This window comes from Megalobrama amblycephala, linkage group LG19 (genome assembly GCF_018812025.1).
Source record: "Megalobrama amblycephala isolate DHTTF-2021 linkage group LG19, ASM1881202v1, whole genome shotgun sequence".
Taxonomy (NCBI): Eukaryota; Metazoa; Chordata; class Actinopteri; order Cypriniformes; family Xenocyprididae; genus Megalobrama; species Megalobrama amblycephala.
Window position 1 is genome coordinate 19,117,609 of NC_063062.1, and position 26,550 is coordinate 19,144,158.

At 34.9% G+C, this 26,550-nt stretch overlaps 1 protein-coding gene across 1 annotated transcript in view; it reads left to right on the forward strand.

Annotated features, from left to right (window-relative positions):
• glg1b (golgi glycoprotein 1b) overlaps positions 1 to 26,550 on the forward strand; it is a 50,823-nt gene that overhangs the window by 8,548 nt on the left and 15,725 nt on the right. Inside the window, exons 2-15 of the mRNA XM_048168092.1 lie at positions 5,958 to 5,987; positions 7,965 to 8,051; positions 9,258 to 9,473; positions 12,851 to 13,054; positions 13,360 to 13,431; positions 13,703 to 13,889; positions 15,337 to 15,551; positions 16,129 to 16,250; positions 21,026 to 21,127; positions 22,504 to 22,657; positions 23,708 to 23,845; positions 23,926 to 24,012; positions 25,581 to 25,643; positions 25,727 to 25,840. Of these exons, the coding sequence (XP_048024049.1) occupies positions 5,958 to 5,987; positions 7,965 to 8,051; positions 9,258 to 9,473; positions 12,851 to 13,054; positions 13,360 to 13,431; positions 13,703 to 13,889; positions 15,337 to 15,551; positions 16,129 to 16,250; positions 21,026 to 21,127; positions 22,504 to 22,657; positions 23,708 to 23,845; positions 23,926 to 24,012; positions 25,581 to 25,643; positions 25,727 to 25,840 (1,791 nt within the window). The remainder of the gene's footprint in view (positions 1 to 5,957; positions 5,988 to 7,964; positions 8,052 to 9,257; positions 9,474 to 12,850; positions 13,055 to 13,359; positions 13,432 to 13,702; positions 13,890 to 15,336; positions 15,552 to 16,128; positions 16,251 to 21,025; positions 21,128 to 22,503; positions 22,658 to 23,707; positions 23,846 to 23,925; positions 24,013 to 25,580; positions 25,644 to 25,726; positions 25,841 to 26,550) is intronic.

Below are 26,550 nucleotides of genomic sequence, written 5' to 3' on the forward strand. Positions count from 1 at the left end.
TTTTGTTTTAATCATTACAGTAACTGCGAGTTTTTTGCTGACAATTTGCGTAATAATTTGAATTCCATAAATCCAATGCAAATAATCATTGCTCTGCTCTCCTACAGGTGAAAATTTAAGTCACATCTGATCAGACAATCACTTATCATAAATCAGCATTTCATTTGCAAGTGCAGGAGGTGGTTTTCTGGGAGGTGAGAAGGTACCGGCGATAGTTATGCTAATATGGTAGCAATGCGTTTGGGTTTCTCTTAGGGAGAGATTTCATGGCTGGTGTCATGGAGTCACTCATCTGTGCGTGAAAGAGGTGAGCAAGCGCTTAATGCGTTCTGCCGCAAGCAAATCCCTGACTGAGTGAAACTTCACCTTTTTATCAGGTCTCAACCTGACTGAAGCTGCACCTGTTGACGACGGTTCATCCATGGCTTGTTTCGTCTACTCTTTATTACTTATGACAAACCTGAACCCGGTGCTGCAGAGGGGCTGTCGGTGTCACACAGCGGAGAGATTTCTGTCCATCACAACTGCTTTATTTTACCAGCGAAAGCAGTAAGAAGTGAATCAAGCATTATAAACCTTGTCAGAAAATAAAGACGTGAATATTTTAGGTGAGCATGCTCAAAAGAGATCGGTTTACCATCCATCCTGTCATAAGAGATTCAGTCAGGGCAAGATAGGGGTTGTTTATTGAGTGAACAGTAGTACAATTTAGTACTTAAATTATTGCCTAGTGAGATTTATTATGAAATTGATCATTATATATCCAAGTGGTCATTAATCTACATAAAACAGAACCCAAACTGTTGCCATAAACTGTTTAATCGTTTATAGAAAGCACTTTTTGTGCTTGTCACTGCATGCCCTGCAGACATCTTTTTTTCAAACCATTGGTCAGTAGTTTTTTCCATTATGTTGCTTCATAAGTTGTTGTTGTTGTTGTTGTAGCTGTAAAGGCTCCGCCCTCTTCTGAAAAGGGGGTGGGGAGCAGCAGCTCATTTGCATTTAAAGAGATACACACAGAAACAGCCTGTTTTTGTTGCCACCCAAATAGGGGCTTTCAAAACATCCTATAATAAATAATCCGAGCTGAAACTTCACAGACACATTCTGGGGACACCTGAGACTTATATTACATCTTGTAAAAAGGGGCATAATAGGTCCTTTAATAATAATAATAATAATTATATATATATATATATATATATATATATATATATATATATATATATATATATATATATATATATAATATAATATAATATATATATATAATTAATAAAAAATAAAAAATTATATTAAAAATTAAAAAATTTGATATATATTAATTAATTAATAAAAAATTATATTAAAAATTTAAAAATTTGATTTTATACATAATATATATATATATATATATATATATATATTTTTTTTTATTTTTTTTATTTTTTTTTGAACGTCAAAGAATCCCAAAATAAGCATCGGTTTTCACATTGGTAATAATTAGAAATGTTTTTTGAGCAGCAAATCAGAACGTTAGAATAATTTCTGAATGTGACACTGAATGAATCATGTGACACTGAAGACTGGAGTAATGATGCTGAAAATTCAGCTTTGACATCACAGGAATTAATTACATTTTAAAATCTATTTAAAAAAACTTTTCACTATATTACACTTTTTGTGTTTTTTATTGAATAAATGCAGCCTTGTTGAGCAAAAGAGATTTCTTACAAAAACATAAATCAGTAACACTTTACAATAAGGATTATTAGTTAAACATTAGTTAATGTATTAACTAACATGAACTAACCATGAGCAATACATTTGTTACTGTATTTACTAATCTTCGTTAACATTAGTTCATGAAAATACAGTTGTTTATTGTTTGTTCATGTTAGTTCACAGTGCATTAACTAATGTTAACAAGATTTTAATAATGTATTAGTAAATGTTGAACATTAACATTAACAAAGATTAATAAATGCTGTATAAGTGCAGTTCATTATTAGTTCATGTTAACTACTGTAGTTAACTAATCAACCTTATTGTAAAGTGTTACCCATAAATCTTATCGTCTCTCAACTTTTGTTTGGTAGTGTGTAGGTGATACCTTATTTTTCTTCCTTCTAAGCAAAGAATCAGCCAAGTTAAAAATTATCTCACTAGTACTTAAGAAGGAAGTTTGGAAAAAGACTTTGTCCCTATTGTAAAACATTTCTTTTCCCTTTTAAAATTTAAATGAAAAACAAAGAAGCACATTCCAGGTAACAGAACAGAGTGCTCACACAAATACGCATGGGAAGTGGTTGAAAGCAGCAGGTACCGGATTGACCCAGTACTCTATACTACCGGTACTAAGTATTGACTTGGTACTGAACTGCCGGTACTTTTGACAACCCTAGTCAGACAAGTTAATAAAGAGCTGAAGAGTTGGACTTTGGTTGTTATTTTTCTTTTTATTTCTTTTGAAAGTTATAAGAAAGTTCTAATTGGAGCATAACCAACACTCATTGATGAACCAACTACCAGCAGAAATAATTTAAAACAATACATTTGCGTTCACAAATGCTTACACTCTACAAGATATTGTAATAAGAAGGGTTTGTCAGCCTAGACTGCAGTTATTATTCAAACCACATTGCCCGATGTGGATTATGGAGAAAATGGTCCAGTGGTCTGTAATATTTCCTCCTGCTGCTTAATGAAACAGGCTGACTTACAAGGTTTAGAAGATAACTGATATTCATTGCATAGAGACCATTGACATTTCAGCTGTTCCACCCACCCGACAACCTCTCATTGCTATGTGATCCAAAACACATGCTTTGTTATTTTTTAATTTTTTTTTATTGATCACAGGATACATGAAACAAATTAATTGAAAAAGAAAAAGTCACTGAAGATTGATGTCACTAATAAAAACTAGTGATTGTACTGTAGTTCGAACAAGCGAATCCCAGCAGACTTCTTATGAGTGATGATACAAACTCAGTCGATAATTCTTTTTTGTTGAACCGGCTCATTGAACCAAACGGTCCAAATTCAACCTTTATCATATTATTACAGAAAAGCAAGCAATGTATAATCTCGGAGAATCAATAGATGATCCATGTACACCCCGGCTGCACTGTAATCACAGAGCCCTGACGTACAGATAGAAATATCCTGTTCTGGCTGCCGACGAGGAACCGGATGATTGATCCGGGTGTGGTGACTGAGCTCAGATATCGGTCTGTTCCTATTTAGGGCCTGTGCTGCGTTATGTGGCTCTGCTGCAATATCGTCTTCTGATCCCCTTCAAGAACGTTGACGATGAATCTGTTAGTTGTTTTATAATATCTATTCTATTCACAATAAACTTTATAATATACACTACATCTTTTGTGTCCACGCTGGCAGGTTTGTATTGATGTCCGTGTCTTTGAGGGCAACTGAAGGATGACACGTTATTGTCAAGCCATTGTTAGAGCATTGTATGTTAATGCACATTGATTTTTGCCTCTTTGACTCTGTTGTTGTCGTCCCCTGACAATTGCTAATTGCATTTTCATGCTCTATGAGTCACTCAGCAGTTGTTTACTGTGCTAGGTTAGAGACTGTGGTTATTGACAGTTAGCAGACAGTGGTCTTACCCAGCTAGAATGAGAAAAACCAGACAGGCTGCTGAAGTAATGAATATTGTTGAGGGAGGAAAACTAAAGGTTTAAGAGGTTCCAAGGCCTTCTGTTTATGTCCTTGAATTATTAAGAGACCAAATTCCATATGCTTAGCAGCATCTTTAATGGTTTAACTTTTATTTATAATGCTATTGTTGGCATTCGTGTGTTTGTGTTTTTGTTTGTTACATTTGTAAAACAAATGTGTCTGCATTGGAAGATACTATATGTAATACTCAACATATAATGGCCCTATTTTAGCGATCTAAGCGCATGGTCTGAAGTGCATGGTGCAGGTGCACTTAAGGCACGTCCAAATCTATTTTTGCTAGTTTAACGATGGAAAAAATTGTCAGTGCGTCAGGCACATGGTCAAAAAGTGTTGTACCTAGTCTCTTAATGAGTCATGTGTGTGGTTTGGGCGTAACGTGCAATAAACCAATAGGAGTGTCCCATTCCCTTTAAAAGGCAGGTGCGCTTGCACCATGGGGGATTGCTATTTACATGGTGGAATATAGACACCCTCAACCTGATAAGTCAGTTTAAATACATGTGTGTATTGCCATGATTGGTCAAATAACTAGCCTATTTCATTCGTCATTGCTGCAAATAGGTAATTCTGATACATGCAAGTGTAACAGAGGCCAGCTAGTAATTAAACCTCACTCCTCTGATCTCAAGAGATGCTCTAGCGACTGATGCTAGAGGTTGCAGCCTTTAGCCTCCTTGATAGAGCGTCTAACTCCCACGCCAGAGACCCAGGTTCAAGACCTGCACATAGCGGGGTGAGTAGGATATTGGTGCCGTGACCCGGATGGTAGTGAGGTTTAGGGGGGTGAGTGTAACGGAGGCCAGTTAGTAGTTGCTGTGCAAGTAAACCTCACTCCTGGGTAGAGGGGTTACACAATGACTATCCATTATGACATGTAGGCATTTTTATCTTTATGTACACAATAATAATCTTTTACATTTGTAATCCTTTTATTTTAAAGGTCCCGTTCTTCGTGATCCCATGTTTCAAACTTTAGTTAGTGTGTAATGTTGTTGTTAGAGTATAAATAAAATCTGTAAAATTTTAAAGCTCAAAGTTCAATGCCAAGCGAGATATTTTATTTAACAGAAGTCGCCTACATCGAACGGCCAGTTTGGACTACATCCCTCTACTTCCTTCTTTAATGACGTCACTAAAACAGTTTTTTGACTTCCCTCCGCCCACAGGAATACACAAGAGTTGCGTTTGTAGAGTGTGTTTGTCGCCATGTCGTCGAAACGCTGTTATTTTCATCCCGCAGTCCAATCACTGGGTCTGATTCCGGCTCAAATTGATAGGGTAAAATTAAAGACATGTTTACAATAACACTGAGCGCATGCATCTCCACGTTATGGTAAGAGGCGTGACCTTTCCGGGCAAGATGCGCTAAGCTGCTGTCGAATCACAACACAGGAACCGCTGGCACAATCGGAACTCGTTACGCATTTCTGAAGGAGGGACTTCATAGAACAAGGAAGTCATCAGCCCGTTTTTATGACAGTGGAAACAGCGGTATACAGATAAGTAAATTATGTGAAAAATACTGTGTTTTTTTACACGCGAAACATGAACACATGTTATATTGCACACTATAAACACAATCAAAGCTTAAAAAAAAACACGAAAAACGGGACCTTTAATATTTGGCATGTTTGTGTTTTGCTGCGCATCCATGTGTGTGTAACAAGCAGACTGTACACACGTTGTGCAGCTGCCTATAGGCGCATATTAGTAACACGTCCTTTAAATAACAAACAAAAAAATAAATAAATACTGCGCCACTGACTTTAGACCAGGTTTTTGTTGGTCAATGGCACAGTCAAAATAGCAACACGCCAACAATGTGCCTGAACACACCTCATTTTCAGACCAGCACACCCATGGGCGAACAGATGGGCACGAGTGCATTTGCTATTTAAACAACCTGGATGCTGGACGTTGAAAATAACTGTGTCGGGCGTACATTGTAACATTGCGCCGGGTGTATGATAGGGCCCTAAGTGTCTATTTTGTGTCATAAATTTGGGATTTTAAAAATGTGTCAGTATTGAATTGGATTGTCATTTAATTTTATTTTATTTTATTTTTTTATATATATATATATATATATATATATATATATATATATATATATATATATATATATATATATTTTAATATTTATATATTTTTTTTTTTGTCTCTATTTGCCAAGTATTGGAAATTGTACAGAATGAATAAGGAGAAGGAAATGAAGGGGAAAGTAAAAGACACATTTTTTAAAAACAAAATCTCTCTCTCTTTTACAGGACACAGAGATTGCTACGGATTGCAACCATGTAAGTACTCAAAAAAGCCTGCCTTTAATAATAATTACCATCAGCATTCTACTCCAGTATGACTCATCTCCTTCACAGCTTCACACATCTCTTTATTGATGTTCCTCCCTCTTTCACCTGTTTACAAGACCCTCTGTGCGCACTTTATTCTTTCAGACAATTCTTTGTAGCTTTATGAGAGAATGCCTCAGTAGGATTTAGAGACCAGTAACATCAGCAAGTAATTTCAGAAGAATAATGGCCTAATCACTGTCTAATGATGACTGCAGCCCGCAATTAATTTGGTGGGGTCCCGAGAGAGGTATCTGTTTCTGATCTCCTTCCCTCACGTTCGTGGCTTTGATGTTCTCATTAAGACCGCAGTGCCGAGGCCTGGTCCACAAATCAGAAATGAGGAAAATTTAGGCATATGATTCAGGCCTGAGTCACCCATCTCATTATGCAAGGCTCATAGTTGAGCAATAATTATGATAAAGGCCTCATTCTGCTGTTTTTGAAACTTAAATTTTTCTGCACTTTTAGTTAGTGCCACTATTAATGTGCAATATTATTACTTAGAGGCTTGAGCTTTGGTGCGTGATACAGTAACTACAAGGCCATTTACTTCAACTAAGATCTTTTGGTTTTGAATAGAGCATTTCATTTTTTCTCTCTAAACTCAAATCAGTTACTTTCTATTGAGCATTTTTTTCTGCGCAAAGCATTGCATCTTTTCAACTACATTGCCAGGCTTGGCCTCAGTACAGCATTAAACTTAATGACTCTTTTTGCAAGGACAGGCTTAAAAGATTAGTTCACTTCAGAATTAAAATTTCCTGATAATTTACTCACCCCCATGTCATCCAAGATGTTTAGGTCTTTCTTTCTTTAGTCGAAAAAGAAATGAAGGTTTTTGAGGAAAATATTCCAGGATTTTTCTCTATATATTGGCTACCAACGGGTTGAAGGTCCAAATTGCAGTTTCAGTGCAGCTTCAAAGGGCTCTACATGATCCCAGCCGAGGAACAAGGATCTTGTCTAGTGAAATGATTGGTCATTTTTGAAAAAAATAAATACAAATGTATATACTTTTTAACCACAAATGCTCGTCTTGCACTTGCTCTGCGATCCGCCATGCATTACATAATCACGTTTGGAAAGGACACGCGTGACGTAGGCGAAAGTACCGAGCAAGTATTTATAAAGTGAACGTGCAAAGACTAAGTTAAACGGCCTTTACAATAAAAGGTAAAACAACGATGTCGGACGATTTTGAAGTTTGAGGAGAAAATGAGATGGAGTTTTTCGCCCTACTGCGGTACTTCCGCCTACATCACGCGTGACCTTTCCAACGTGAAACATTTTTATTTATTTTCTGAAAATGACCAATCGTTTCGCTAGATTAGAGTCTTATTCCTTATCTGGGATCGTGTAGAACCCTTTGAAGCTGCATTGAAACTGTAATTTGGACCTTTAACCCATTGGTAGCTGTTGAAGTCCATTGTAATAAAAACCATAATTTCTTTTCGACTGAAGAAAGAAAAACATAAACATCTTGGATGACATGGGGGTGAGTAAATTATCAGGAAATTTTAATTCTAAAGTCAACTAATCCTTTAAAGGACTAGTTCACCTTGAAATTAAAACTGTCATTATTTACTCACCCTAATGTCATTCCGAACTGGTATGACTGTGGAATGTCAAAGGTACAAATTGGGAACCAAAGCCTTAAAGCTTCAAAAAGGTAATAGTAAAAGTCACGCATACAACTTGTACGCTCTATTTCAAGTCTTCTGAAGTCATACGATAGATTTGTGTGACATCTTTATTTGCTGGTAATCATTCCCACCAGTGGGTTAAAACAGTCTGAATCATGAATGAACAATGTGAACTGACTCGAATGAATTTACAAACATCACTACACTACATGAATTATATTAAAATGCATATTTCTAATGTTTCATATTTCTAATAATGTTACCTTTCCTCTTTTTCTAGCTGTTGTGGAACTACAAACTGAACCTGACCACAGATCCGAAATTTGAGTCTGTGGCGCTGGAAGTGTGTACGAGCACCATGTTAGAGGTCAGTTTCTGTCATTGTTTTGCTGAGTCTTTTAATTTTTGGTCCTTTTCTCTTTAATTACCCAACTATTTAGTCATGTTCACACCGTGTGTTTGTGAGAGTGTTGTGATCTCAATTAGGGTTGCACAATATGGCTTAGTGCAATTTTTCAAATCACGAGCGCTGTAATTTAATTCTAAAATAAATCTATGCATTGCAGTTTTCAGAGTGAAACACGGTACTGTTAATTTACAGTAGTGGCCAAATGTGATGTCCGGTTTAGGAAAATCGACATCTTCACCCTTTATTCAAATATTATTACAAATTTGTTAAAGATTTTGTAAGCATTTTGCATTGTTGTGCTTGGCATCAGTTGTTTTATTTGTGATAATGCAATGAAACATGCTAAATAAATTTGTGGATATAATTTTTGGCCAGGCTGTCATACAAAGAAAAACAGAGGGAATACCAAAACAAGAGGGAACTAACGAAACATTAATAACTGATTATGTAGTCAATGTATGCTTTTTCCTGAGAGCTTTTTGTTTTTTCTTTGCATTTTTTTCATAGTAAAATAAAAGGTTGCCTTTTTTGCCAAATAATTTTGTCAGATAAATACCTTAACCACATATATATAAATATTTCAAGTTTTTCCCAAATCTCTCAAAGGAGGGCTCAGACTCAAAGTCTTGAGTAATTGAGTAAAGCTTTTTTATTATTATTTTTTATGCAGATGCACTCTCCAACAAAACTAATCCAATCAGAATGTTTAATCCAAATATAGCCATTTTTTATATATATATATATATATATATATATATATATATATATATATATATATATATATATAGTGAAATATATATTGATATATAATATATATCATCAGTTTTTTTCAATATTGTGCAGCCTTCATCTCAGTGCAGAGGAATTGCCGTCTACATTTGTAATGCAGTGCGGTTTTTTTATATTAGACTGCGCTCTAAGCTGCCATAATGTAATTAAAATGAATCTCAATGGACAAAAGATTCTCACTAACATCTTCACGAGTGTGTGTGTGTGTGTGTGTCTATGTGTATTTTGATGCACATTTGTGGTTGAATTCACAATTTAATTACCGTTAGTGAAATTGACTTGGTATTAAATAGGGAATGAAAATTCTTCATATCTGTAGCATTGATGCTTGACTGCTCCATCTCACGGATAATGAAAAAAACATTAATCTGTTAGCTGAAAGAGTGCGCAGATGAGGAGCGAGGGAAAGGCTTTCTGATGTCCTGCCTGGTGGACCACCGTGCTAACATCACAGAACGCCAGTGTCATCAGTACATCACCAAGATGACCAGCATCATCTTCAGCGACTATCGGCTCATATGCGGCTTTATGGATAATTGCAGAGAAGACATCAACACCCTGCAGTGTGGAAGCATCACTGTTGGAGAAAAAGTAAGCTTGCGTTCCAATAATAGTGAAGAATGCTTTGACTCCTAGCCCACTTAAAGCCGCAAAGCTCTAGAATATCCCTTTGGGAAACCATAGGATGTTGGCTTGGTACCAGATGGCTCTGTGATGTAGTGACTCTGCCATTCCCAATGTGTCCACATTCCTCCGGGCATGATTAAATATGGGCACCCAATCACCACACTTGCCTTGTTCCCCGGGCACACTCTACTGAAATTAAAAAAGTTAACTTTAGACTTGTCTGCTCGTTGACTTAAAATAGCCTAAATAAGCGCAGACTGCCACACATACACGATGAAGAACGAAAATTATATTTTTTGTGTGGGTGTACACATATTTTAAATGTCTTTTTAGCTCATGGGCTATGCAGTATTTAGATACTATTGCAGTATATGAGTAACTGACAGCTTTCATTCTGTAAACAGCCTTTAAATATCTTTAGTTATTTTGTCGTTGAGTTGCGTGCTTTAAGTTATGACACTTAATTATTGAGTGGATGTTTGAATATCATTATCAACACTGTTTTTACTTGTATATATTTTTTCTCCCCCGGCCTCAAAAAGTGTTCAGTGGTTAAAGGCAGGGCCGTCACTTAAATTCATGGGCCAATGATCTAAAATTGTCAATTTTTTTGGTGTGTTTTATTTCATATTATATATATTAGTGCTGTCAAAATTAACGCGTTAACGCATGCGATTAAATTTTTCAGTTTAACACATTAAAAATATTTCAAGCAATTAATGCAGCATCCTTTTCTTTCCATTATACTTTAGCTTGCATTACATTAATATGATCACACTATCATTCATTCAACTGCAATTAAACCATTCAAGCACGATAAGATGCAAAAAATAACTTAAATCTGTACTGGCATGTTGTTTGTGAATCTCCTGTCTGTGTGACACACACGTCTCATGCACACAGAAAGCCGCTTCAGACAGAGCGCCGGCCTCATTGACTTCTCTTTTGCGCTTAAGCGGACAAAAACACACAAAAGTATGTCAAAATGCCCGCTTTGTCAAGTATCCTCATAAGCACAGTCTTAAATTAGTTTTAATTGACTGTAAAGAGTTGTGAGGACATCAGATGTGCGTCAGATCTGCATCATGTGTGTCAGATCTTAAATAATAAACCTGCTGCTGTGATGTCTGTTATTAATGTTAATCAAAGAACAAAAGACAGAGAAAATCACTCACTGCTCTTGACTGAATAACTTTTGTAGCTTTAATAAGGATTAACCTATTTATAATTTATGCAGTGAAGACCGTGAAGTGTTTGATAACTTTATTCAAATATTTAAAATATAGTGTCTTTATGTTGTTTGTACATTAATTTGGAGATTAAATGTGAAATGACAATATAAAATGTATTAAAAAGTTTAATGTTAGGTGTAATTTAATTTTGATTAATTACAGAAAAATGTGTGATTAATTAGTTTTAATCAATTGACAGCACTAATATATATATATATATATATATATATATATATATATATATATATATATATATATATATATATATATGTGTGTGTGTGTGTGTGTGTGTGTGTGTGTGTGTGTGTGTGTGTGTGTGTGTGTGTATGTGTATATATATATATATATATATATATATATATATATATATATATATATATATATATATATATATATATATATATAGTACAGTCCAAAAGTTTGGAACCACTAAGATTTTTAATGTTTTTAAAAGAAGTTTCGTCTGCTCACCAAGGCTACATTTATTTAATTAAAAATACAGTAAAAACAGTAATATTGTGAAATATTATTACAATTTAAAATAACTGTTTTCTATTTGAATATATTTCACAAAGTAATTTATTCCTGTGATGCAAAGCTGAATTTTCAGCATCATTACTCCAGTCTTCAGTGTCACATGATCCTTCAGAAATCATTCTAATATGCTGATCTGCTGCTCAAGAAACATTTAATGTGTACAATTGTACAAAATATTTGTGTACAATATATTTCTTCAGGATTATTTGATGAATAGAAAGTTCAAAAGAACAGTGTTTATCTGAAATCTAATCTTTTGTAACATTATAAATGTCTTTACTGCCTTTTGATTGATTTAATGCATCCTTGCTGAATAAAAGTATTTGTTTCTTTCATTTCTTTTCAAAAAAATAAAAATAAAAATTCTTACTGACCCCAAACTTTTGAACGGTAGTGTATAATGCTACAGAAGCTTTGTATTTCAGATAAATGCTGTTCTTTTGAACTTTCTATTCATCAAGGAATCCTGAAAAAAAAAAAAAGTACACAACTGTTTTCAACATTGAAAATAATCATAAATGTTTATTGAGCAGCAAATCAGCATATTAGAATGATTTCTGAAGGATCATGTGACACTGAAGACTGGAGTAACGATGCTGAAAATTCAGCTTTGCATCACAGGAATAAATTACTTTGTCAAATATATTTAAGTAGTACACAGTTATTTTAAATTGTAATAATATTTCACAATATTACTGTTTTTTTTTTTACTGTATTTTTAATTAAATAAATGTAGCCTTGGTGAGCAGACGAAACTTCTTTTAAAAACATTAAAAATCTTAGTGGTTCCAAACTTTTGGACTGTACTGTATATAATATTAGTTTTATTATATTGCATTTTATTAGTTTTTTTATTTATTTTATTTTATTTTATTTTATTTTTTATTTTCTCTCTCCCACTGTTGTTGTTAAATAAAACTGTTAATAATTTGAACTAAAGTTGATATAAAAAAATATATATAAATATTACAACTTAAACTTAAGAACTTACATTAGATAACTTACATAAAATGAAGTACTAAAATTACTAGAACTAAAAAAAGCTAAATAGAAATATTAAAAAATACATAAACTATTCAAAATAACAAAAGAAAAAGAAAAATAATGTAAATAAAAATAAATTAAAAAAGCGTTATATGTACATATTATAAATAATATTTTTATTAAAACAAAATAAAAAAATGAAATGCAGAATATTAATAAATACTATAATAGTAACTAAATAATACTAAAATAACACTACTCTTTCTCTCCTATATAATAAAGCCAAAACGCTCATAAATGAAATTATTTAAATAAAATAATTATATTAAATCATTTTTTTCACTTCTTCTGCACTTTTCTTAAAGTATGTTTAATTTATTCCTGTCTTTTTGTCTCATAATTAAAAACATCATTGTTAGTCTCTTTGGTTTTCTATTAAAAAAAATCTAACTAGTTGACATTTTTCTTCCCTCCCTTTTGTCCCTTCAATCTAACATATCTGTTGTCCCCCAAAAAAACCCTAAGCCAAGCTGTCCTGAGTCCCCAAGCCAAATAATTAGTCCTTTTTTTTTTTTTTCTTCCTGTTAGGACCTGCATTCCCAGGGTGAGGTGATTGCGTGTCTGGAGAGGGCTCTGGTCAGGGAGGCAGAGCAGCAGGAAAAGGCTCATCAAATCAAGAGCGACTGCAAAAAGTCCATCATGAGAGTGGCCGAACTGTCTGCGGATGATTTCCACCTCGACCGCTACCTCTACTTCTCCTGCCGAGACGACCGGGAGCGCTTTTGTGAAAATGTACGTGTCAGCTTCTCTAATATCATCTCATCCATCAACCTAATCAGCTGCAACCTAATTTGCATCCTTGTACTACTCACAACAAGTGTGTATTTTGCTGGTTCAGTACCATGAAGGGGGTGGGCTGACATGATCGACAGCTGTCCCTCATGTGCTATGAGTCAGAATGACAGGATTAGACCACATAGCTGCTTTGTGTAGGAGATGTGGGCCGATGTGTTGATGTGTGCACATATCAGATGTGTTGAATATCTCTTGGTTGACCTATCAATGCTTAACATTTTATGGATGTTTTTCTTTTGCAGACCCAAGTGGGAGAGGGCAGAGTGTACAAATGCCTGTTCAACCATAAATTTGAGGAAGCAATGTCAGAAAAGGTGCGGCACATCTATAGTTATCGATATTATGGGAATTAAACGTATGATTATGCAATGTAAACACACATTTTATGGAAATATTAGCAGTTTTTTGTTTCGTTTCTCAACCAGTTTAGTGCAGCAGTTTGTGCATAAAATGTCAGTGTGGGAAGGTAGTGTCTGAACTGAAGTCATAGTCAAGAAGAATCCACAAGAATGTCGGTGGTCAGTTCAGTGTATGTCTTTGTCCTGTCTGAGTGTTTGTGTACTTAATAAGCATCTCTGTCCACAGTGCAGAAACGCCCTGACCACTCGGCAAAAGCTCATTGCTCAAGATTATAAAGTCAGTTATTCCCTTGCAAAGGCTTGTAAGGCTGACCTACGCAAATACCGTTGTAACCCGGACACCAGCATGCCCCGCGCCCGAGAGGCCAGACTCTCCTACCTCCTCCTCTGCCTGGAATCTGCTGTTCACAGAGGTCTGTTTATATACAGCTTTTTACCCAAACTTAGGGTTTGATTGTAATAGAATACTAAAATTGTACTCATGATACTTTTTTTTTCTTTTTTCTTTTTTTTTTTTTTTTGTGGTACCATTTTATTACCAGTTATTATTAAAGATTTTATTTTAAAGTTTGTTTGATCTAGATTTTTTCCTTGTGCATGTTTATTTATTTATACTGTTGAATGGCTATAATTTGTGGCTAAAATTGAGGGAAAAAAATTATTTTCAATTTTAATTTGGAGATTGAATGTGAAATTATTACAATATAAAAATATATTAAAAACTTTAACGTTAGGTGCGATTTAATCGTGATTAATAACAGAAAAATACGCAGTTAATTACTTCATTTTTTTAATTGACAGCACTAATTATTATTATTATTATTATTATTATTATTATTATCATCATATGATTTATTTTATATTTAGATTTATATTAGTACCATATCTGTTATAATCCACATTTAAAGATGAAGTTTTTTTCAGTGTTATTTGATATTGGATATTTCATTGTGCATGTTAATTTTTTATTCTAAATTGGTTATTGCTCATTATTATTATTATTTAGATTATTATCATGATTATTATTTACATTCATATTAGTACTATAACAGTTATCGGCCAGTATTAAATTTTTTTTTTTTTTTTTTTTTTTTTTTTTTTTTTACTTTTCAGTATTTTATGTTGGATATTTAATTGTGCATGGTAATTTGTTGATTAAAATTCATTATTATCATCATATGATATTTTCATTTAGATTATTTTTAAAATAACACTAATAAATATAAAAATAAATACAATGATTAAATCTAATATTTACCAAACCTTAAGATGAATATCATACTGTACATTTATAATGTTGTGATGCCTAAATTTACTTGTAGCATTTAAAAAAAAATCATTTTAGTTTTTATTGTTTTTTTGTTTTTGTTTTTTGGAGAAAATAGTATGGAAATATAATATCTGTCATTACAAAAAAAATAATAAATAATTATCAGCATCAGCCAGAATATTAAATATAAATGAGTTATTAAATATTAGTAATTAAATATTCAGTGAACATTAATATAGCTGCACTGCTATTATTTTTGTAGTGTACATGTAAATATTCTGTTTGCATGGAAGAAAACAGATGACTGTATATAGTATACAAGTGTGAAAATGTGCAGTATACAGCTCAAGAGTTATCACATATCTGCACAAAATGCATTCTTAGAGCATACTTTTGCATTTTTAAAAAACATTAAATGCAGTATACTTTGTAGTATGTCCTCAGCAATGCGCTAATATTCTATTCCAGGCATATAGTTTCTTTTCATTCATGCATGTTCCTCTGTTCAACGCTATTTATTGATTTGCTGCAACCTAATAAGTTTGTTCATTGTTATGTTCCTTCCCGTGGTTTGACCGCTGTCATCTCAGGCCGTACGGTGACCGGAGACTGTCAGGGTGAGATGCTGGACTACAGACGCATGCTAATGGAGGATTTCTCCCTGAGCCCTGAGATCGTGTTGCATTGTCGAGGGGAGATCGAGGCGCACTGCTCAGGACTGCACCGCAAGGGCCGAACCCTCCACTGCCTCATGAGAGTCGCCCGCGGGGACAAGGGCACAGTGGACAACCTCTGTCAGACAGCAGTAAGAACCGTTGGGATTGTGGGAAAGGGTATTGGATATTTAATAGTACTTTGTATATTTTAAAGTAATAATTTCAATAAGTTTAATTCTACTTTTCAGTATGCTGACCAAAGCTGCATTTATTTGATCAAAATACAGTGAACACACTAATATTGTGAAATATTATAACAAAATTAAAAATAACTGTTTTGTATTTGCATATATTTTAAAATGAAATTTATTTCTGTGATGCTCCAGTCTTCAGTGTCACATGATCTTTCAGAAATCCTTCTAATATGCTGATTTGCAGCTCAAAAACTGTTTGTTATAGGGGAAAACCGATGAAAAGAAAGTTCAAAAGAACAGCATTTATTCTTTTGTAACATTTATAAATGTCTTTACTGTCACTTTTGATCAATTTAATGTTTCTTTGCTGAATAAAAGTATTGATTTCTTCCAAACTTGACCCCAAACGATAGTGTAGTCTTATAAGCATGAATTGGTTTTTATTTATTATTATTTACTTGGACTACTTCTTTTTATATTATATTGTGTCTTCTGTTTTTCATCTGTGACTTTAATTATTTGTCTACTGTAGCTTCAGACTCTTATCCAGTCAGCAGACCCCGGCACTGATTACCGGATTGATCGTGCTTTGAATGAAGCCTGTGAGTCTGTGATCCAGACAGCCTGCAAACACATCCGTAGCGGAGATCCTATGTGAGTCATCTTAACATAGTGTAAATACTTTCAAGAAATGGTGGTGTATTATCATCAGTGTTCATGACTCCAGGGGAAACTGCTAAACTGTAGTCTGTCACAGGATTTATTTGGTGAGATAAGATTCCTGTAGAGATTATTCCACTTGACTTCATGCTTTGTTTAAAGCTTCAATACTGTCCGGTTATTGAGTTTCCTCTCAAAGTGGTGAGTTTCCTCTCTAATATGGTGCCTTGCTTTCGCAGGCACCATATTAAATTGGAGTGGATTTAGCGGAGAGAGTCAAATCCAATTAAGTGTGTGCAGAGTGTAAATGTGTCACTCACTTTTTCTAACAGGAGGAAAGATGGTACAGGCATTCAAGTTGTAAAATACAACACAGTCCAGTTACACATTGTCTGCATTAAAGGGATAGCTCACCCAAAAATGAAAATTCTGTCATCATTTACTCACCCTCAAGTAGTTCCAAACCTGTATATATTTCTTTGTTCTGCTGCACACAAAGGAAGATATTTGGAAGAATGATTGTAACCAAGCAGATCTTGCCCCCCATTGACTACCATAGTAGGGAAAAAAGTACTATTTTTACTATTTTACTATTTTTTGGGGGGCAAGATCTGCTTTGTTACAAATTCTTTGTACAGCAGAACAAAGAAATGTATACAGGTTTGGTAAGTAAATGATGACAAAATTTTCATTTTTGGGTGAACTATCCCTATACTTGTGGCAAAGTTCTTTTTCATTCTTTGCGGATAAAAAAAAGAGTTCAAAATACCTTTTCAGTGATATACAGTACTCTTAGTAAACATCCCAACACGGCCCATGCTGCTGTTAGCAGCGTTAAGATGAGTATGTATAAACCCGATTCCAAAAAAGTTGGGACACTGTACAAATTGTGAATAAAAACAGAATGCAATGATGTGGAAGTTTCAAATTTCAATATTTTATTCAGAATACAACATGGATGACATATCAAATGTTTAAACTGAGAAAATGTATCATTTTAAGGGAAAAATAAGTTGATTTTTAAATTTCATGGCATCAACACATCTCAAAAAAGTTGGGACAAGGCCATGTTTACCACTGTGTGGCATCCCCTCTTCTTTTTATAACAGTTTGCAAACGTCTGGGGACTGAGGAGACAAGTTGCTCAAGTTTAGGAATAGGAATGTTGTCCCATTCTTGTCTAATACAGGCTTCTAGTTGCTCAACTTAGTCTTAGGTCTTCTTTGTCGCATCTTCCTCTTTATGATGCGCCAAATGTTTTCTATGGGTAAAAGATCTGGACTGCAGGCTGGCCATTTCAGTACCCAGATCCTTCTTCTACGCAGCCATGATGTTGTAATTGATGCAGTATGTGGTCTGGCATTGTCATGTTGGAAAATGCAAGGTCTTCCCTGAAAGAGACGACGTCTGGATGGGAGCATATGTTGTTCTAGAACTTGGATATACCTTTCAGCATTGATGGTGCCTTTCCAGATGTGTAAGCTGCCCATGCCACACGCACTCATGCAACCCCATACCATCAGAGATGCAGGCTTCTGAACTGAGCGCTGATAACAACTTGGGTTGTCCTTGTCCTCTTTAGTCCGGATGACATGGCATCCCAGTTTTCCAAAAAGAACTTAAAATTGTGATTCGTCTGACCACAGAACAGTTTTCCACTTTGCCACAGTCCATTTTAAATGAGCCTTGGCCCAGAGAAAATGCCTGCGCTTCTGGATCATGTTTAGATATGGCTTCTTTTTTGACCTATAGAGTTTTAGCCGGCAACCGCGAATGGCACGGTGGATTGTGTTCACCGACAATGTTTTCTGGAAGTATTCCTGCGCCCATGTTGTGATTTCCATTACAGTAGCATTCCTGTATGTGATGCAGTGCCGTCTAAAGGGCCCGAAGATAATGGGCATCCAGTATGGTTTTCCGGCCTTGACCCTTACGCACAGAGATTGTTCCAGATTCTCTGAATCTTTGGATGATATTATGTACTGTAGATGATGATAACTTCAAACTCTTTGCAATTTTTCTCTGAGAAACTCCTTTCTGATATTGCTCCACTATTTTTCGCCACAGCATTGGGGGAATTGGTGATCCTCTTCCCATCTTGACTTCTGAGAGACACTGCCACTCTGAGAGGCTCTTTTTATACCCAATCATGTTGCCAATTGACCTAATAAGTTGCAAATTGGTCCTCCAGCTGTTCCTTATATGTACATTTAACTTTTCCAGCCTCTTATTGCTACCTGTCCCAACTTTTTTGGAATGTGTAGCTCTCATGAAATCCAAAACGAGCCAATATTTGGCATGACATTTCAAAATGTCTTACTTTCAACATTTGATACGTTATCTATATTCTATTGTGAATAAAATATAAGTTTATGAGATTTGTAAATTATTGCATTCCTTTTTTATTCACAATTTGTACAGTGTCCCAACTTTTTTGGAATCAGGTTTGTAAATATGTGCTGTGCGCATTCCTCTCAACAAAATAAACAGAAAACAAAAATGACAGCGGTGAGAAAAGAGCAGTTAACGGCACAATATGTAAAATTTTTGCACTAAAATATCCAAAAACCAGGCCAGTGTTATGTATTTTGTTCTACTTACAATACTTACAATATCCCAAATGTTTCCAACTACTTGTAAATTGTGAGAAAATCACAATTTTAACCAAGACCACATGTAGTGGAGTTGCCTTTCAATGGCGTCATATCTTCGTTACCCTCAGAAAGTCCATTTAAGACAAGTCAATTCACTCGGCGGCCATCTTTGAAACGCCTCTCGGGCATTCAAGTGCAGCTCCTATCTCTTTGAATGGGAAAACATCAAATTTTCCAAAGCTGTTTGCAAAGCTTTCGATTAAATTTCATATTTGAAATCACCAATGAAATATGACAACAACTGTCTCATAAATTTTGTTTCTAAATGCTCGAATCATGACAAAAAAATTTGTTTTTCAGGCTAGATCAAGCTAATGCGCATGCTCAGTCCTAAAAGCACGTCTCTTGTGCCTCAATTCGGAGGCGCGCATCTGACTGTTTCTATAAGAACCGGAGCTTCTAACCACTGTCATACTACAGTAACATTAAAGGTTCTCTAAGCTATCCTGAGCGGAGTAACTTCCTGTTGACGTTCGAAGTGTTGTCAAACAAAACAGAGGCTAGCTAGACCCTCCCTCCGCCTCCTCCTCCCCTCCCATCCGTGCTTCCTGAAACAGTCATGAACGCGCATTTAAAATCATTCTTGTCGGTTATTGGCTGGAGCATGTTTATTATGATTCGTGGTCCAGGCTGCACCAGGTAGTTTTTGTTGCCGTTTTTGCTTGTGGCGACTACAGAGACCGGGTTTTTTTTACACTGTGTTCAGGGGACAGGCAGCTAGCGGATAGTGAGGAGGTGTTTGCTGTATGTGACAAAAAAAATGTTTTGGCCTAAAAACGCGTGACATTGCTTAGAGGACCTTTAATAATTTCATCCATGAACATGATTTCTGCCCGAGTCCTATCCTGATTCTTTTCCACTGACTGTGAGGTGAAAACGACATCTCCCTAGAATCCGCACTCAAACTCGGCTTCATCAAGCTACGCCTTTGTTTTGAATAGGTGACTTCTAAGGGCGAAATTGTACATATTGTAGCTTTAAGAAAGCATCTTATCACAGCAATGTTTGCACGAGCCCTGCAGTTCAGCACTCCAATTAGGTCACGTCATGTTTATTTAAATAGCACTTTATACAACAGATTGCTTAAAAGGAAGCAGCTTTACAGTATTAAACATGAAAAAAACGAAGAAGATTTCCATGTCAAAGAACAAACTTTTCTGGAAAGTTCCTTTGGCAAGCTGTTTTGAACATCTGATTTTGTTTGAAATTACATCACACTAGTTCGTTCTTCAATTTCACCTTTTAGAAGAGACTTGTAACCACATCCATCCATCCATCCATCACAAAAAACAAAATGTCTAGTGAGCCCCGTTACACAGAGTTCGCATTGGAAGAGACTGATAACCAAAACTATTAATTTTTGTATGTATTTATTTGTTTGTAAAAAGAAAATGTCTGCATTAGAAAATAAAAAAGGTTCTGTTATATGCCTTTTTTGAGTATTATATATATATATATATATATATATATATATGTGTGTGTGTGTGTGTGTGTGTGTGTGTGTGTGTGTGTGTGTATATATATATATGTCTCTTCTTCCAGTGCATTTTTTTTAAATATCATAAAAAATAAATAATGAAAAAATAAATAACGAAAAAAATAAATAGAGGTTTTGGTATATGCCTTTTTAATGAATTTATTTAGTTATTCAGTTTTTTAACTTTATTTTTAGAATAATTGTGTTGTTTTATTTTTTTGTGTGAAAAAAATTAAAGTGTGCTTTGGAAAAGTCTGTAATACCCAAAGACATATAACCAAAACTATTCCATTATTATTTTTTCTTTCATTCGTTCATTTATTCATTCATTCATTAATTAATTCAGTTTTTAAATGTATTTTATGATATTTATAAGAATAATTAAAAAAAATAATAAACCAATAAAAAGTCAATATTAATTTGAGGATTTTAAATGTATCAGTATCAGCCGAGATTGGATTGTACATTTGTAATCTAATTCTCACTTAAATTTAATCTTTAAAACAATAAAAATTCAATAACACTGTTAACATTTTTTTTATGCTGTACATTATAATGTTGTTCCTAAATTCACTCGAAGTATTCAAAGCATTTTTAGTGTTTTATCTTTAATTTATGTTGTTTGTGTGTGTGTGTAGGATTCTGTCTTGTTTAATGGAGCACCTTTACACAGAGAAGATGGTTCAGGACTGTGAACACCGCCTGCTGGAGCTGCAGTACTTCATTTCAAGAGACTGGAAGTAATCAACCTAGCCTTTCCATTTCCCTTTTCTTTACCTGACCTTACCTGATGACTCATACAAAATGAGACTCTTGAAACCCCCTCTTATGCTTTTAAGTTGATGTTTCGAGTGTGTTTGTGCAATAGCCTGCCGTTCAAATCTATTCAGTCAGTCCGAGGTCTTCATTGTATGCGTTTAATAGCTTAGCACTCATCTGCAGTTTGATTTGCCTGTATGATGCGACCTTCACTGTGTTTCTCTCATCCATTCAATTTGAGAAGGATGCCCACACAGTGCCATTATAATAAAACCATTAGATGGTCATAACTTCATTCACATCCCATTAGATTCAAGTGGTTTTTAATTAGAGCATTTTGAAACCGCAATTTGGTTTGATGGTCCATTGTGACACACTGGCAGTGTGACAGCTTTGCTTGTTAGAGCCATAGAGAGACTGCTGTTTTGTTCTCTTTTGTGGCCGAATCATGACAAAAAGTGTTTAGCTTGATGTGTACTCCTTTTATTAGATGTTGATTCATGCAACTAGCACTGAATGCATTTGTGAGATTTGTGCACATACACTGTAGTTTAAAAGTTTGGGTGTTTCAATGTCTCATGTTCCTTCAGAAATCATTCTAATATGCTGATTTGCTGCTCAAGAAGCATTTTCATGATTAACAATTGAGTATTTTGAATGGTAGTGTACTTTATGCTATATACACAATTGTGCTTTCATTTTGATAGCAGTGGCTGAGGTTAAAGAGGATAAAGAGGTTATATCAGTAAGCACTGTTTCTGAAGTCTTGAGTTTTGTTCCAGGAATGTACTCTTCACAATACTCCTCATTTAAATAATTCCCACCCAAGGCATACGCAAAATAAAGGGGCGAGGCCTGGTAGAGTTGCATTAGTAGCGTGTTGTCGCCATATCCAAGGGACAAAACGCACTTGAAGCAGTTGACCAGTCACAACACACTGATCCAGCCGACCAATCAGGCCACAGAAGGATCTTTTTCAGAAGGATAGGCTTCATAGAGACAGGAATTAAATAGGGGTGCATTTCCCAAAAGCATTGTTGGCAAACTACGGTCGCAAGTTCCATTGAATTGTGTTGGTAATGACGGAACTTGCAACCATAGTTGGTTTCGGGAAACGCACCCAAGAGCGTTACTGACAGACTGGGAAGAGAGGTGCTGCAACAATGTAAAATATGTGGGAAAACAAGGTGTTTTTTGAACATTCAAGAATGAAAACCTATTCTAGTAATCCACAAAAACAAAATCAAGACTTTGTAAAAGGGCTTAATAGGTCCTCTTTAAAACTACCTGGGTTAGGCATGTGACTGAATTTTTTTTTTTTTTTTTTTGGTTTTATCTACTGTGTTTTTTCCTCCAGGCTTGATCCTATCTTATACCGTAAATGTCAGAATGATGCATCCAGACTGTGCTACACACCAGGCTGGAATGAAAGCACTGATCTCATGCCTCCTGGCGCTGTGTTTTCCTGCTTGCACCGCCATGCTTACCGGACAGAAGAGCAGGGCAGAAGGGTGAGATGCACTTTTTTTAGTTTGTCAGTTCTCATTAAAGGGTTAGTTCACTCAAAAATTTAAATTCTTGCATTTACTCACCCTTGTGTCATTCCAAATGCTTAAGACTTTTGTTCATCTTCAGAACACAGACGAAGGTATTTTTAATGAAATCTAGAGATTTTTGTCCTTCTGTTGACTAGTCTATATTTAGCCAAAACTCTGAGATCATAAAAAAATCAGAGATCATAAAAATAATCCATATGAATCAAGCAGTTTAATCCAAGTCTTCTGAAGAGACACAATAGTTTTATATAATGAACAGATTTAATTTAGGCTTTTTAATCAGTGAACACTGTTTACAGCATTCAAATTTGGTCATGCATGCTTGCCTGACACTCGAGAACCAATGAGGTTTGTTCTCGTGTGTTACGCAGCGCATTTAAACTTCCGCAAAGACCGGTGAGATTTGTTCTTGTGCGTCAAGCAAATATGGCTGAGTTTCTGTTTATGTTTGCTTATCAAAGTTCATATGTGAATAAAAGCCTGAATTAAAACTGTTCATCATATAAAGTGATTTTGATTCTTCAGAAGACTTGGTTTAAACCCCTCGAATCATATGGATTTATTTTATCATCTCTTTATGAACATTTTGAAGCGTCAGATTTGTGGGTGAATAGACTTTCAATGGAGGGACAGAAATCATTAAAAATATCTTAATTTGGTGAAGATGAATGATAATCTTATGGGTTTGGAATGACACAAGGGTGAGTAAATCATGACAGAATTTTCATTTTTGGGCGAACTAACCTTTTAAGACACTGAAGAGACAATCAGAATGAAATCTGGTCCACTTTACAGTTTATTCTGACTAGAAACTACCCACTTAGAGAGAGCGTTTGACCAGTAATCAACTGTGTTTGATTACTTCATATGAGACAAAAAGCATGTAGAAAAGAGAGCATGCGGTTTTGGATTCAGCCATTGAATTTGCACATCAAAACATAATGGACTGGAATTCTGTCATAATATTCAACTAATGTGGAAAAAATCACTGACTCCCATGTGCAGCTCACCAGGGACTGTAAGGTGGAAGTCCAGAGAATTCTTCACCAGAGAGCTCTGGATGTGAAGTTGGACCCTGAGCTCCAGAAACGTTGCATGACTGACCTGGGCAAATGGTGCAGCGAGAAGACAGACACTGGACAGGTAGAAAATGCACTTTGGGATGAAACTCTTCAGTCTTGCAGGAGTATCAGTACAGGATGAGCATCTTTTTTCTGCCTCAGGAACTGGAGTGTCTTCAGGACCATCTAGAGGACCTGGTGTCAAACTGCAGAGATGTGGTGGGAAACCTGACAGAACTGGAATCTGAGGTACGTTTCATATTTTACTCCACTGCAGGTACACAAACCTGTGTAAAAGAAATAGCTTGCAAGGTAGGTACTGTTTTTCAATTAATTCAGCTTTTAACTGCTTAACATACAAACTCCATTTGAAGTTTTGTAGCTCATTTTAGCATTAAGTGTGCTATATATTAGTTTAAAATAAATTTTATGCTTTACTTTTTTTTTTTTTTTTTTTTAATTTTGAAATTTGCATGAATTGTGATTGGACTTGAACATTGCCATGCAAGCATTCATATTTCAGCATCTAGTTAAATTAGTTAAATGGATTACTTTTATTATTATTTTTTAAATTAGATTAATACTTTTATTTAGCTAGGATGCATTAAGTTGATCAAAAGTGACAGTAAAGACATTTATAATTTAACAAAAGGTTTCTATTTTAAATTAATGCTGTTTTTTGAACTTTCTATTCCTCAAAGAATCCTGAATTTTTGTCATGAAATTTATTGCAATTTCCACAAAAATATCAAGCAGCAAATACTGTTTCAACATTGATAATAATAAGAAATGTTTCTTGAGCAGCAAATCAGCATATTAGAATGATTTCTGAAGGATCATGTGACACTGAAGACTGGAGTAATGATGCTGAAAATTCAGCTTTGCATCACAGGAATAAATTACATTTTAAAATATATTCAAATAGAAAACAGTTATTTTAAATTAAAATATTTCTTCACAATATTACTTACAGGGTTAGTTCACCCAAAAATGAAAATTATGTCATTAATGACTCACACTCATGTCGTTCCAAACCCGTAAGACCTCCGTTCATCTTCGGAACACAGTTTAAGATATTTTAGATTTAGTCCGAGAGCTTTCTGTCCCTCCATTGAAAATATATGTACGGTATACTGTCCATGTCCAGAAAGGTAATAAAAACATCATCAAAGTAGTCCATGTGACATCAGTGGGTTAGTTAGAAGTTTTTGAAGCATCGAAAATACATTTTGGTCCAAAAATAACAAAAACTACGACTTTATTCAGCATTGTCTTCTCTTCCGGAATCCTTTCCATTGAATTGATTCCATTGAATCCTTTCATCTGTCGGCGTTGGTAATGCACTTTTACGTTGCCGTGGTTGTTTTTGGCGATTAGGACATCTGCGACATGCACACTTACGCACCATTTTAAAAAATATAGCAATACCAAAATACAAACAACGTAGAATAGCTTGAGTACAGCGTGCGTCTCCCTCAGACTGTAAATGAAGCTCGGGCGCACCGGATAACACGTCATCAGCGTCACTGCAGAGTTTTTGTTATTTTTGGACCAAAATGTATTTTCGATGCTTCAAGAAATTCTAACTAACCTACTGATGTCACATGGACTACTTTGATGATGTTTTTATTACCTTTCTGGACATGGACAGTATACCGTACATACATTTTCAATGGAGGGACAGAAAGCTCTCGGACTAAATCTAAAATATCTTAAACTTTGTTCCCTCAACCTTGGTGAGCATAAGAGACTTATTTCAAAAACATTAAATTATTATTATTTTTTTTTTTATGGCCATACTGTTGTTGTGTTTACAGGACATTCAGATTGAAGCCCTGCTGATCCGAGCCTGTGAACAGGTCATCCAGAACCACTGCCATGTAAGTACTGACAGCACACATCTAAATATATATCCCTGTATTTATTAAATCTGAATTTCTCAATTCTGTCTCCTTCCTCCCAGGACGTAGCTGATAATCAGATAGACACAGGAAATCTTCTGGAATGCCTGGTGCAGAACAAACATCAGAGAGAAATGAATGATAAATGTGCTGTGGGCGTCACTCATTTCCAGCTGGTAAGCCAGTCACACAACCAATTTCCCTATGGTACATTTGAATGATGACAGTAAATGTTTTCCCAAATGTCATCCTGTCCCAGCAGAGATCCTACTGAATGGTTTTGGGTTGGTTTGGGGTATTGATGCATATGTTGACCATTCTAATTAATCAGCTGACATTTGGAGATTGACATATTTTCTGAGTGAATTATGTGTATATATTGTGAAAATTAACTATCACTATATTTTTTAATATATATATATATATATATATATATATATATATATATATATATATATATATATATATATATATATATATATATATATATATATATATATATGCACATCGGTTTATACCAACATTACACTACCGTTCAAAAGTTTGGGGTTGGTAAGATTTTTTTCATTGTTTTAGAAAGAAGTCTCTTCTGCTCACCAAGGCTGCATTTATTTGATCAAAAATACAGTAAAACAGTAATATTGTGAAATATTATTACAATTTGAAATATCTGTTTTCTATTTTAATATATTTTAAAATGTTATGTATTCCTGTGATGGCAAAGCTGAATTTTCAGCATCATTACTCCAGTCTTCAGTGTCACATGATCCTTCAGAAATCATTCTAATATGCTGATCTGCTGCTCAATGAACATTTCTTAATATTACCAATGTTGAAAACCATTTTGCTGCTTAATAGTTTTGAACGGTAGTGTATATCATACTGA